General features: G+C 39.7%; 1 protein-coding gene across 13 annotated transcripts in view; it reads left to right on the top strand.

Annotated features, from left to right (window-relative positions):
- The window catches only part of WNK2 (WNK lysine deficient protein kinase 2), a 192,673-nt gene that overhangs the window by 147,786 nt on the left and 30,325 nt on the right, over positions 1-14,562 (top strand). For 8 of the 13 annotated variants that reach the window (XM_050959165.1, XM_050959166.1, XM_050959170.1 and 5 more), the window contains 5 exons: positions 1,310-1,374; positions 1,454-2,136; positions 5,013-5,227; positions 8,431-8,646; positions 9,534-9,632. In XM_050959165.1, coding sequence (XP_050815122.1) covers positions 1,310-1,374; positions 1,454-2,136; positions 5,013-5,227; positions 8,431-8,646; positions 9,534-9,632 — 1,278 coding nt within the window. Of the gene's footprint in view, positions 1-1,309; positions 1,375-1,453; positions 2,137-5,012; positions 5,228-8,430; positions 8,647-9,533; positions 9,633-13,030; positions 13,110-14,562 lie in introns of all 13 variants that reach the window. The other 5 variants (XM_050959176.1, XM_050959175.1, XM_050959167.1 and 2 more) reach the window with 3 other exon arrangements.

A 14,562-nucleotide genomic window follows, 5' to 3' on the forward strand; every position in this document is an offset into this window, starting at 1 on the left:
GGTGGCAGGCGAGTCAGATGTTCTTCTTCAATTGCTATTTGACTGATGCAGCTGTAATTCCTTGTTCCCACTGTCCGGGGGGATTCTGCTCACCAGTGGCCCACGGAGGGTTCCACACTGACATACGCAAAGAAAGACTAGTTACTTACCTTACAGTAGCCATGGTTCCTTGAAATGTTGTCACTATGGATCTGTGACTGCCACAATGCAGCCTTCATCGTAGCTTTTCAGAGTCCTTATGGTAACACAGCCCTTGAATTGTGAAGGAGCTGAGGAAGGGTCTATGCCCTTGCACAAGGAGGCACAGGGCACATGCATGGCCCTGACAGACACTGCTATTTTTTGAAAAAAAACCTTCAACTTCACATGCAGGAGGCATGTGTGCACCTTCAGTGGATTTACCCTAACACATCTCAAAGAACCCCATCACTGTAGGGTAAGTATCCCTTCCTAACTTAAATATTAAGGAGCCCTGATGCTGTTCTTAGAATGATGTCAATCACTGGAAATTTCATTCAAGTTGCCCCAGTCTAAAACCAGGAGGAGAGGGGAATTTTGCCCTAGGTTTTAATATGAATTTCAATATGCCATAAAGAGATGCATATATTTCATGATTTCAGAACTGCAAAATGACGTTCTTACCTTATGTTAACTCTGCATTCTTGAAAGATTTCCATTCAGTGGTTTAACTATGAAAAAGCATAATGTCCTGGAGATTAAGTTCTATTTTGTATGTCATCAGGAAAATATTTTTCTTTTCATATAGTGCTGTTGTGGTCCAAATGACCATTATTTGAGTCTGTAGTTACCACCTTCAACATGTTGTTCAAATTTGATCCGAGTGAAGGATGTGAAAAAAGACTCTGGTTATGGTCCAGTCCTGCTTGCCTTATACACACTGCTCAATGACATGTTCAGACATTTATTTCTCTGTTGCAGACCTCAAAAGTACCTTTGTAACTTGAACTCTGCATACAATACACAATTAAATCTCCATCCGATTTTTGTCTTCAGAACTTTTTCAGACCTATCCTTATCTGGACTGCCCAGATCATTGCATTGAGTCTGAATTTCTACTAAGGGATATTTTATAGTACCTGCAGTATGGCTTTTAAAATATCTTTAGTAAATCTTGCATTTGATATCCTAATTATGGTCTAAATTATATAGATTTGCTGTTGAATTATGCATTGTTCCAATGCAAATTTTATTTAACAATGGATATTGAATCTAGTGTTGCTTTCCCTTTTTTAGGCTAAAACCTTTCCATCCAGACATGTAATCAGTAATTTTTTTTTTTATTTTCCAGTTTATGAAACAGGTTCAGCAGCAAACATTTCTTCAACTTCTGCTGTTACAACAAAAGGTCTTCAGGTAATGTGAAACTATTAATAGTTGTATGCCTGTCTGCTACACTTACACTCAAAATTAATCTCCCTCATTCTTTTTCCAGGTTGCTCCTGCATCATCAACCATACCTGAACAAATGGAAACTTCTAAAAGGAATAAGGAGGCAAAGATCAAAATTTCATCTGCACTTACAGAGAACTTAATACAGACTTCTACAACAGATAGGGAGATAAATAACCTTCAAAGGAATGACTTTGTAGACCCTGGTTCCTATGGAAAACAGTCTGAAGTGCATGGTAATAGTACACCAGCCAAAACTATTGGCAGGTTTTCAGTGATCAGTACCCATGATGAATTAACTTTAACATCGCCACATTGCTTAAGGTACTCTGCTCCACCAGATGTTTATTTGGATGAGCTTCCCTCAAGCCCAGACCTGAAAACATCAGTACGGCGAGTGCAAACGGCATCTTTTCTTGATGTCCTTTCTGACCATGGTTCCAGTGATTCTGGTGATGAGTCTCTCCGAAGGAAGTCTGTTGCTGCTCAGCTGTCCCCGCAGAGCAGTACTGCAGCCAATGACAACACAAAAAAGCCAGCTTCTCTTCTGCAAAGATCTGGAAAGACTAGTTCACCAGGCCCTGATTCGCCTAATGGTCAGGGAACAAAAATCCCCACTATCAATATAACATCCTTCCACTCGCAGTCATCCTACATGAGCAGCGACAATGACTCAGAATTTGAAGATGCAGATATGAAGAAAGAACTGCAGAACCTGAGAGAGAAGTATGTTGGATTTTAAAACAATTCTGGATACTTGACACATGTTTAGACTACCTAAAAAGCATCTCTACACATAGTAAACAACTGTGTGTGTACAGCATCGATGAGTAAATTCATTCAGGAAAAAATACCACCCCTTCCTGCAAAATTCATACTGAACCCAAATCACATGGTGGCAGTTACAGAACCCAAACTTTTCTTAATCATTCGTTTCTTTTTATTCACCTTTGCATTTTTTAGGCCTGGTCTACACTTAAAAAAGTAGATTGGCCTTTCTGCACACTTCAGGGCTGTGAAAAATATTGTGCGCTGAGCGCCATAGTTAGGGTGGCCTAACCCCGGTGTAGACATGGCTAGGTTGACAGAAGAATTCTTCTGTCGACCTAGTGACTGCCTCTCGGAGAGATGGGTTAACTACATTAATGGAAAACCCCATGCTGATGATGTAGGAAGTGTCTATACTGTAGCAACAGAGCTGCAGCAGCATAGATATGGCCTTAGTTCCAGTTAGACGTGAAAATACCAAAATACCTCGAAAGCCTATATGTGTGTGTTCTGAGCCAGAGAGAACCAATTCACTGAGGGGTCCAGCCCCAATTTCCTAATCAAAGAACTCAGTTAACTTCAGGGCAGGAAATGTCCGTATGTTTGTTCAGCACCCAGCACAATGAAGCCCCAGTCTGAGAGCTCTAGATGTTACTTCAATGCAAATAGAAGATAATCAGGAATAATCTGGTTTCTTAGCTGGACCTTTTGGGATTTCCCCATGCGAAAAGCAGATATTTTTTGTTGCTAAAGCCCATTTACTAAAAAAGTTTTGTTTTTATAATAACTGCAACTTCTGATTTAATTGGGAGAAATATTCATGATCCTGTCATAGAGGAGGGAGGAGTGTTTCTGAGCTGCAGAGTTCAGATCTGGATTCAAATTTACCTACATTTTGGCAGTGTCTGTAGCCAGGTTTGGATTTGGATCTCTCCCTAAGCAAGATGTTGTTTTTCTTTTTGTCAGGTACCACCTTCTTCAGTCAGAGTCACCAATAACCGGATCCTCCTTTTTTAGTTTTCCTTAATTATCTCTGCTTGTTTTCTTTTCTAACTAGCTTTGAATGTCACCTGCAAAATGGGTCTGGGGAAAGTGGCTTTTGTATCCTTTTTTGCTGCTTTATGAAATATTAAGACCTGAAAAGGCTTTTTTTAATAAAATATGTGTTAATAAAACAGACCACCCAGTTTTAAACAAGTGTAACTAAAAGAAATACAATAAAACCATCATGTACTCACGTGCTAAGACGACAGTCTCTCTCTCTTGTGGTATCATAAACCTGCTAGATATACAGTGGTCTGTAGGGCTCTCTAGCAAAACCGCAGTAATCAAGACCTGATTTTTCTAATGTAAACACAAGCAGAAGACGACTTGCTTGGGGGGGTGGGGGCGAGTGTTAGGGTTGTGTATATCATAAGCACAGGGGGTTATAAAAAATTGTCGTCTTTGCAACTTACATCTAAATTCACTCTCCTCGTCCAAGCAGTTTGATGTATCCTTGTATAAAGTACTTCTTGCTATCAAAATGCATCTGAAATAGTAAATTAAATTACAATTGGCATCTCTTAGCATGCTGCTTATAGTGCTGTCTCCCAAAAGTAATTCCCACACTATAGAACATGATAGCGTGTCACAGATAACATGACCTCTTCAGTGAGGTGATTGCATGAGCAGTAACTCCAGAAAGCCAGTTATTACTAAACTCATCTTTCGAGCACCTTTCAGTTTATTCAAGGTGGAGAAATGCTTCATACCTGCTATGCTGTGCAAAATGGGTGCTGTGCAAAATGGGTGCCATTTCCCTCTCAGTGGCATTGTTCTCTTTTAAAAGTAAATTCAATAATCCCTAAAGGTGCTGGATTGAAAACCCTAAAGAATGAATTCTCCTGGTATGGGATAGGTAGTAGTAGTGCAGCTCTTTCCCCACATACCCTTTCCAGAGTGCCTCGGCCCTGGGTAATCTTTGGGGTTAGAGGCTAGTTCAGGCTTATTTCAATTCAACTATTGCCTTTGGACTCATTAAGTAGATACCTGTCCAACAGGAACTAGATGGAGACATCCAGCTCATCTCACACTCAACCCCTGAGCAGTCAAATGTTAACAGCCCAACTACTGCCCTGGGTGTGAAGTGATGAGCCTGAAATGAAACTCTGTCACATGGCTAGTCCTCAGACCTGTCCATTTACTCATGATTCTTTTTCTCTAAGCATGTGATGGGAGAAAAATGGGAGCACTGGTTCCCAATCTTACTGTAAAGTTAGAATTTAAATTGGAATATAAGGGTGTTATAGAAAACAAGTCAATGTGTGTTCAAAGGGTATTTAGATACAATCCATCCTGCATCATAAAGAACGTGGCCATCCAGGTTCTTGTGTCACTGTTAATTTAAACACGTACTTTTGCTTTTTTTCCTGCAGCGCTTCTCTCAGTTAAATTAACTATACTTCTAGAGAGAACTTTTTTTGGGCACTGGTTTGAAGGGACAGAAGTACTGGAAACATTTGAGTTAAATTCAGATCTTGTCTCCAAACCAATCATGTTCACTTTGGATTCTAAAAATCCTCTTTCTGTAGGAGTCTCTGTATAACCTAATACTTGAAGAGCAAATTTAGAGCAGAGGATTGAAACTCATTTCCTTCATGTCTGTGCATACAGGATTAGATATCATTTCATATGTAGCGTGTTTACACATGTACACGCTCTTGGATGAGGAATAGCTTGCTGTATAACATGTTGGGGTTTTCTTTGTAACTGTAAATGTAAATGAAATCTGGGTCTGGCATTTTCTCATACAAGTAGCTAGCATGAGGTCCTTTTATTTTATTTTTTATTAGGCACATGAAAGAAATTGCTGAACTGCAGACTCAACAGAAGAATGAGATAGAGGCTTTGTTCGTCCGGCTGGGCAAACCATTGCCACCCAACGTGGGTTTTCTTCACTCAGTCCCACCAACTGGCCGCCGGCGAAGAACCAGCAAAAATAAATTAAAAGCTGGGAAACTATTGAATCCTCTGGTTCAGCAGCTCAAAACTGCACCTTCCAATACAAGTAGGTCCCACTGGTTTAAAACTTTGTTTCCCATTAAATATAAGGAGTGCCTTTATTTTATTTTCTGTCCCTGACCTGCTAGGTAATTATACTGAATTCGAGTGAAGGCAATGAGAGGTTAAATAATAATAAATTTATTATGGTGATTGAAACATCATACCATAGACAACTTTTAAGAGATCTTTCTGTGATCACCTCTTACTGCAGCTGCCCTTTCTGATCCCCTGGCTTCCCTGCATTAACTCATGCTTGGTTACATGAGAAGGTAATATTCTACCAGCAGTAATGCGATAAGAAGAAAACAAAATAGCGGTAATGTGTGGTTACTTGGATATAATCCATCACCACCCCCACAGGATTCCAAAAAAAGCATTGTACATTTATATGGGTAGAAAAAAACGCCCAGCATTAAAATAGGCAGAATTGAAAACAAACAAAAAATAATCAAGAGTTTTTGAGGTGATAGAAACCCTCATGCTTCAGGGCATAAGCTGACCTCTGACTCAGGTTTGGAAAGAAATGTTTTCCCTATTCACGAGCTGTTCCATAACTACCTAGTGCAGATTTTATTCCTCTGAAACAGTTAGTATTTTGTGTGTAGTGTGGCAGAGCTCCGATCTTGTCCCCGTGGGCCCCGCGTTTCTAGGTGGTTTATGCTAGCCTCAGTGGCTCACTGTGACCCTCCACGTAGCCCTTCTCTCTCTAGGGCCAGGGTTACAGTTTACTGAGCCCTTTTCATCATAAGCCGTCAAGGAGGTTGGTAGAGAACTCCCACAGTCTCTGTTGTCCCTAGAGGCTTATTTCACTACAGTTTAGCCTCCTGTCCTGATGGGCCTGTATTCCCTTCCCAGGAGGTGCTTCTGTAGTGGCAAGTTGGGGTTGGGGTGGCGGGGGAAGAATCCAGGGCCTGCCCTCTACTCCAGGTTCCGGCCCAGGGACCCTAATGGTAGCAGCTGTTGGCAGCCGACCTTTCACTGCCAGAGTTGCTGCTTTTCCCTGGACCACTTCCCCACAGCTCTCCTGCTTCTCCCTTCTTCACCCTTATCTTAGGGCTCCCTTACTGATGGCCTGAGGGTGTCTTCGTTAATCAGCCCTTCAGCCGCACTTCCTCTCCCCAGCCTGACTGGAGTGAGCCCTTTTATAGTATCAAAAAGGCCTTAATTAGAGTCAGGTGTTCACATTACCTTAATGGCTTTGCCTGACTCTTTGCAGGTTAATTGGAGTCAAGTGTTCTCATTAGTCTGGAGCAGCCCTTGCTCTGGTCAGTCAAGGAACAGAAAACTGCTAATCCAATGGCCAGTATATCTGCCTTCTACTACTTTATTGTACCCAACTGGCCTGGGTGTATCACAGTAGGTATCGAGCATGCTGTCAGTGCTTGACAAATAAAGTAACAATGTCACAATTCAGTTTTAGTTTGGGATAGAACCTAAATCCATTTGTTTTCCCCGACTTTCTCCCTAAGGTAATTTATCCAGGTTTGTATTCACCGTTTAGAGACTGTTAGTCTGCATTGAGCGTATAGCATTTTGTGATCTTTTCTTTTGTAAAAGATGCTCTAAGATTGGACTGGACTTGCCAAAAAAACATTTAAAGCTGTGAGTGATGCCTTGCACTTCAGATAGATGTTGAGAGGTTTTTTTAATACTTGTTAATTTGGATGTGAAATCTGTGATCAGGATGGCATGACCAACAACAGTTAGTCTTTGGCATTATCTGTTTGGAAAAGTAATAAAATAGTAATTGAGTAGGGGAACTTAGATAGGCAGTGCCCAATTCTCCCGCAGCAGAATGTGAGTTATTCCTGTTGAACTTTGTTCATTTGAAGTCTGTGATGGCAGACTAGCTCTTCTCTTAGTGGTGTACTTCAAATCCTATAGATCTTCTTTCCATTGATTGCAGTTCTGTACCAATGCGAATGGCATTATGTCAGTTTTAATTACAGACTTCTATTTTCTTTTACAAAAAAACATAATCTAAATTAAGATAGCAAAAGCAGGGACATTCAGAGTTAAGACTGACATGCCAGAATCCACTTTATATCTGTCAGTGTCTCCAGCATACTCCTCTTCTGTTTTAAACCTTCCCATTCTAGTGACTCCTTTGCTTATTTCTGGTGGACACCTTACCTCCTCCTTCCTTCTGATATGGAGTTCCCTGGGATGGTATCTGACACTTCTGTCCATCTGTTTTTGGTGTGTAGGCCATCTCCTGGCTGCCTCTACCCTTTCCCCTTCCTTCTGTGCCGACAACACCCCTCTCTCTGTCTTGGCCCACTCTGACCTCTCCCTTAACTTGGCTCACATCAGCATACCGCCTCCTCACTACCTGAATGTTTCAGAAAGTCAGAGCTGCTTTCTGCCTAAAATGTCTTGTCACGTAATTCTGTCTCCACTATCACTCATCTTTAAGCTTCTCTGCTGCACACTTTCCCTCATGCCTCTCCCTGTCTAGTCATTTTCCCTTTTCCTACTAAGCTGTAGGAAGCTGACCAGCTTCCCTGACTTTGAATAAATCCTTTATTCTTGCCTTAATCACTCTCCTTCATGACTATTGAAATTGCTGCTTCTTTGGCCCTCTTAAATCCTTTTGCAGCTTCAGGAGGTCTCTAATATTACTACAGACGTACTCTGATTATATCACTCCCATCCTCGCTCACCTTTGCTAGCTTCCATTCCATCTCCCAAGTTAATTTCAAAGTTGTTCTGGTTTTAAAACCTGATATTTTTTCTCAGTCCTGCCTTTCTAACTTTCTGTTCATCTCCCTTTGCTTCTCACTCACTCGTTCTCCACTTTTGTCCACTGCCTTTCACATTCCATAGTTGAGTGTAGGGTCTCACTAATCCCGCGCCATCTTTCTAGACCATCTTCTGTCTCCTATTGAGGCACTTCTGCAACTCTCACCTTTTAGAACAATGCTTTTCTTGAGTTCACAGCCGTCTCTGAAAAGTGCACTAAGTACATTGCATAAACATTAACCCTATTGGATGGGCTGGCTTTTCATCCTGCAGATGCTGGGCAGGTATGGGGGAGAGGTAAGTCAATTCTTTTCAGATGCAGTTTTACCCATAAAGATGTATGTTTCTACCAGTTCTTTAGAATTTTATGTTGCTGCTCCTCTCAGTGGCAAACCACCAGTTACACAAGGTTGATTTTTCTGTAGTAGTTTCCTTATGGTGGCATTTGCAATTTTGTTTGTTTAGGTAATCTGTCAGTCTGCAAAGAGTCTCTCCCAAAAGAAACAACTAAAACTCATGCTGGTTCAACTGAAGCAACAGCAGTAACTTCCTCCACATCAGCCACATTTGGAAATTCAGTTCAGACACAACAACCCTGCTCAGTCAAGGCTTCTTTGTCTTCTGATATCTGCTCCGGCTTAGCCACCGAAGGAGGCAATGCGCATGGAAGCTCTGGCCAAGGTGATTTTATGTGCCTACAGTTCAGCATGTCTTCCAGCACGTACCAATATTAGTACATACCACTTCAAATTTACATGATTTAGGAGGAACTTTATTTTACTAGTAATGTAGGCATGCAAGCCTTGTAAATGCAAGTTACTGACTTAACTTTAAAAAATTAGGCATAGCAGAAGGTTAGGTGAGCAAAAATAAATAGGAGACTTCCCAAAGCATAAAATAAATCAGTACTGCAGAAGAATCCCTGTTTCTTAGGGAACAATATGCCTTTTCCTTTACGAACAGTGACTTATCCAGATTTAACCTTTTGTGGAATCTGACTTATTGAGATCTGGAAAAAAATGACAATAGACAGAAGACTAACTTTGTTTCTCCTGGTTCATACTATTTTCTCTTAACCCCTTGATACTGGTAGGCCCAGAGCTCTCCATTATGAAGTACTAATTCATCTGCGTCAATACAAATATGATGAAGTGGGGAAAGCTAAGCTACCAGCATCAGAAGGGTTAATTCTTGCATGATTTTGGCATCATGTCTAAGGTATAGAGGTGTCAATCAAGGCTGTATTATTATCCAGTCCTGAGTTCCGACAGCTCCCTAGACTTTGACTGAATGTGTGCAGTATATATTGAAAGTTATAATGATGATTAAAATACCTTGCTCAACATTGCACATCCTACCAAACTAATCTACAGAATATCTATTCTCTTCTGCTGTTATTGCATCCTTTTGCATATGGTCAATTAACTTACTCCTCCTTGGCAAGGCTAAAATGGAGATGTGGATGATTAACTAACAAAGCTGATTTGACTGATGGTATAGGACATCTGATCACAGTTATTTGTACTTTATAAGTGTCTTTGTTTTCTTCCCTTTATATTCATTTGCAGGCTGGACGGTTTTCCACCAAACGTCTGAGAGAGTGACCTATAAATCTAGTAGCAAACCTCGTACCAGATTCCTCAGTGGACCTATGTCTTTGTCCATCTGTTTGTATTTGTTCTTTTGTATTTTATCACAACCCATCTTTCTTTTGTCCCCCTTTTTCCAAGCTCATCCTTTATATCTCTAATATGTTTGGCAGGATGCCTTTCCTTCTACACCATCTTTTCTTTTTTTCTTTTAAGTCATCATCATTGGCACTCCTTAGTTTATTTTCATTTTTCATATGAAAGCTTTTGTGCACTGCTTTTGGCTCATGCCTGGGTACCAAAAGCATGTGTGGAAGATGTCATCAATTATTCTATAGCTTTATGGTAAATTTTACCCTGGACGTATCAAAGCTTTTGTCCTTTATGTGATTTATGTTGAAGTAATATTTTTATTTGCAATGTGGCAAATATACATGTCTGCTGTCCCAGTTCCAGCGACAACAAAAAGAAATCCTACCTTCTGTAGACGAATGGTCTCTTTCACACATGTTTGGACTACGAAGACATGCATGTAGCAAGCTGATACAATACTAGAAGGTCACTGAAGGGTATAACTTCCATACAAGGGCTGTATTAAAACAATATACAGTACTGTTTATATCCACTCTTTTTTTTTCCCCTGCTCCTTGCATGTGGAAATGCTGAGATGGCAGTGCTCCAGCTAGTTCTTTCAAAGTGTGTTTTCTAGGTGGTGTGTTTTTCCACATTAAGAGCTTTTAATTAGTTTAAGTGAGCGCTTGTTAATATAATCATTAGTAGTGGAAAGATCTAGTTACTCCAAATAAGAGTTCCATTTACCTTTTCGTATAAACTAATCTGGCTGGAGCACTTTACTCAGTTTATTTTCTCCTGACCTTATGTGACCTCAGAGATGAAGTCAATTAGCAGTTCATCAAAGCACCATTAAGTAAAAAAGCTTTATCAGACTTTCTTATGATACTTTGAAATGGATTGTCAGGATCCAGTACTTTTTTTTTTATTTCAAATAACTGTGCACCAGCTCAAATGAAACACATCTTTTATTTGCATGGTCTCTAAAGTAATTGGCAGTTCAGCAAAACTTAATAGACCTTTTTCATTTTAAAATATAATCTTTTTTCAACAAACAAATATGCTGCTTTTTGGACAAACAGATTTTGCTTGTACAATAAAGATATGTTGTACTGATCAGGTACTATAGGCCACTAACATATAATGTTAATAAGGCTAATGTTCTTGAAGAAATATTCAGTCAACTCAACGTTCATTTTCATTGATACTGAACTTTCCCCATCGTAGTTATACGTTGACCATCATTATCCAGGTAATGCAGATCAAAGGCACAAGACCACTCAAATACATTTTTCCAATTTTCTAAGTAAACCGTATTTTTCAAATAGATTTTTTTTCATTTATTTTGAGATCCTCAGAACTCTACTCATCCAAGTTGGTGAAAAGTCATGTTTACCTCTCAGCCTATGGTATGCAAGGTTTTAACAATCATTGATATTCCAAGATACTCTCAATAGAGGGACTTTTATCTTAAGAACCTGAGGAATTCTCTGTAATCTGATTTTCCCAGCCATCAGTAGTATAATGGACATGGCTGTAGCCTTATCTGCACAAGTAATTCCCAGAAATGGTTTAATTCTTCTATCATAGGTTTACTATTCAATATGCTGCAAAAATAGTAGGGAGAATTTCTACCTAAACCAAAAAAAAATAATCTTGTTTTTAATTTTTTGGGCATATGGCAGCCATGGCTCAAGTTGATAGAGAAAACACGTCAGTACTTTATTATTTTAAGTTTCCCAATGCCTAAATAACGAATTGCTTGGGTGGATGAACCTTCTGTTTCTCAGTCCACATGGTCTCTTCTGTGTCTCGTTTGTATGAAGTGTATTGAGATGAGCCATACTACCCCGTCTTTGAATCGTACTAGGTGAGGGCAGCGTTCCAAACACTTAGCACAAATACATCCATCCAGAACCATTCCAGTTCAGAAAACAGGCTTTTTATTTTGAAATTTTAGAAATGATCTCTCGCTTGAGCTGCACCACAGACTCCCACAGTTGAAGCTGTCTAAACTTTCTGCTGCCCTGAATTTTTCAGTTTCTTTTCTTTTGAATCATTCTTCTGGTGGGTCTAGCAGGTCAGTAGCAGAAAACCATGTTGCTATAGTGTGTGAGATCAATTTGGATCTAGTCCTGAACTGCCAGCAAGGCCAGCAGGAGGGAAGATTGCTGTGCACTCAGTCCATGAGAGGAAAGGACATTTTTATAGTGGCTCCATATAGTCCTTATTCCCATGACAAGGAAACTGCCTCTTCTTGGTCTAAAAGCCACTTTCAGGCCTTTCAGTTTGAGTTGGTCCAGTAGACAAATTACAAAGGTTTGGGCCGAATTCTAAATATGCTGTATGTATGCATCTCTGTTGTATGCTTATGGGAGGATAGTGAGATCAGAATCTGGAAACAATTTGCTGCAGCTTTTGGGTGTAAATCTTACAGTTCAGACCCCATCTTTTTTAAACAAAAGTAAACTCAAGCCAGGATTCCATTGATATGCAGAAGCAATCTTTACTGAAAATATATAACCCCTTTAACCAATTTCCTAGTACACACCTTTTGGTTTTAGCATTTACTGACAAGAACAGACATGTATGTCAGGAAACTGCTGTGAGTACTCTGACATAATTAACTCTTCAACATTTTCCCTCCTGGTTAGAAATTGGTACATTGACCCTTGCCTGCTAGTGTTTAGGTATGAAACACTTACAAGAGTCCCACTCTTCACTCATAATTGCTAAATAATTTAGTAACATAGATGGTCTTGTGTATAAGAAAAGATTATTTCAGCTGGAGAAAGTAGTAGTGTTACACATTAGAAAGGAATCTACTTAGCAACTGTACTTCATCAAATGGCTAATGTTAACTGAGTTCATGCTTTGTGGATTATTAAACCATTTATGTATCACTGCCAGTATATAGCATACCTTAATTGTTTATACTAAAAAGAAAAGTTACATGTTAAGAATTTATATTTTTATAGCACTAGTTAAAATCTGTCATAATCAGGACACTTTAAAACAACTTTGGCCCATCCCAGTAGACAAAATAACCTCAAAAGGAATTTCCATCTTACTTCACCAGGCAGACAGCTAATTGAGAGTCCTGTTCTGCAAGGCTCTGAGTGCTTGTTGCACAATATTGAACACACGCGCCCACCCTCCCATTGACTTAATTAAGAGTTTGGAGCTCTAAGCACCTTGCAGGATCATGCAACTTTCTTCTACAAACAAGCCCTTGTGCATGGGCTTGTTCTGTGGATTCAGTTAGCTAAGCCTTTGTCACCGCTGTGTCTATGCTAAGGGCTTGTCTACACTACCAGCCAGATCAACGGGCAGCGATCGATCCAGCGGGGGTTGATTTATCATGTCTAGTATAGATGCAATAAATCGACCGCCTGTTGCTCTAGTGTCGACTCTGGTACTCCACCTCAATGAGAAGCACAAGGGAAATCGCTCCCGTCGACATACCGCAGTGAAGACACCGCGGTAAGTAGTTCTGAGTACGTCGACGTAGCTGAAGTTGCATAATTTAGATGGTTCCGCCCCCCCCCCCCCCGGTAGTGTAGACCAGCACTTAGAGTTGTTACTACTTATACTTCAGATCTACAAATTCAGCCCCCAATCCTGCAACTTACATATGGGTGGAGGTCTGTACCCTCACAGAGCTCCCATTGAAGTTAATGGGGTTCTGTGCAGGCATAGCAGTCTGCTTCCATAATTTAAATTGCTGGATCAAGGCCAATTAGAATGTAACTCCCTGTCCTTCCTATTTAACAATAGACAATGATACTTCAAGACAATTGACCAAATGACCACTTATTTTCGGTACCTTCATTTTTGGATCTCTAACTTCTGAGGAAACTTGGGCCAGATTTTCAGAAATGCTGAGAATCCATAACTTCATTTGAGGCCAGATGCAGTTCTGGGAGTTCAACAGTTCTGAAAATCCAGCACCAAGTGTTTCAATGGGAGCACCCAAAATCAAGGGCTGCTTTTGAAAATTGTGGCCTATTATTTCCTCCCATTTTTCTCCCTCCTCCACTGTTTACATGATCCCAAAGCCTGAACACTTTCACAGTGTCTTTCCCAGGCAGCTTTTTGATCTGTTAACTTTGTTCAGTGTTGGATCTTTTTTTGCATTTCTAATAGAATGGGATGGTTTTGGCATAATCAATGTCAGAGCAGTTCCAGAATTATTAACCTGTGCGCACTCTGGTGGTTATATAAACGCTTGGAAAGATTCAGTTTTTATCGGTAAATGTCAGTTCATGTCGATTTTCACTGTTCATATGCAAACTGAGAAAATATTTCCATCAATGATGATCAAAATTTACAGATGGGCAAAGTAAGACAAGCGTTGCTTTTTAACTGATTAGAGTTTGGTTTAAGGCTATTTGTTTTGTTTATTTTGACATATGATGTTGACAACTTATGTTTTAATGGTTATAAAGCTTTAACTTTTTTAATCTCAACATCTACTGTCATTAAATAATTCTAACCGTGCCGCCCCTGAATTTTTGACTCTCCATAATTTCCCACAGCTGCAAAATTTTAAATTGAGGAAAATATAAAAAATGCTTAAAAATAACCATTGATGTTATTTGTAAAATTATTTTTTTAAAAAATCCAATTCTGCCAAGCCTACTTATGTACCACGAGAATCAGACATTCAGTGAAAGATCTTGCATAGACTTTGGGGAGGGTTTTCAAAAGCGCCATTGGAGCGTGTGCTCTGAAATTTGTCACTTTTATGAATTCCCCCCAAAATGTAAAATACTTGAGCATCTGATGGAAAATGGTCCAACAGTTTATAAAAATGTGAGAAGTTTGATTTTATTATTATTAATTTATTTATTTATTTTAAGCTTACAAGCTTCTTGGTAACTGTTGATGAACGAATAGGACAGTAGACTTCGTGGGTCCTGGAAAATATGGTAGC

Source organism: Gopherus flavomarginatus, chromosome 6 (assembly GCF_025201925.1).
Source record: "Gopherus flavomarginatus isolate rGopFla2 chromosome 6, rGopFla2.mat.asm, whole genome shotgun sequence".
NCBI lineage: Eukaryota > Metazoa > Chordata > Testudines > Testudinidae > Gopherus > Gopherus flavomarginatus.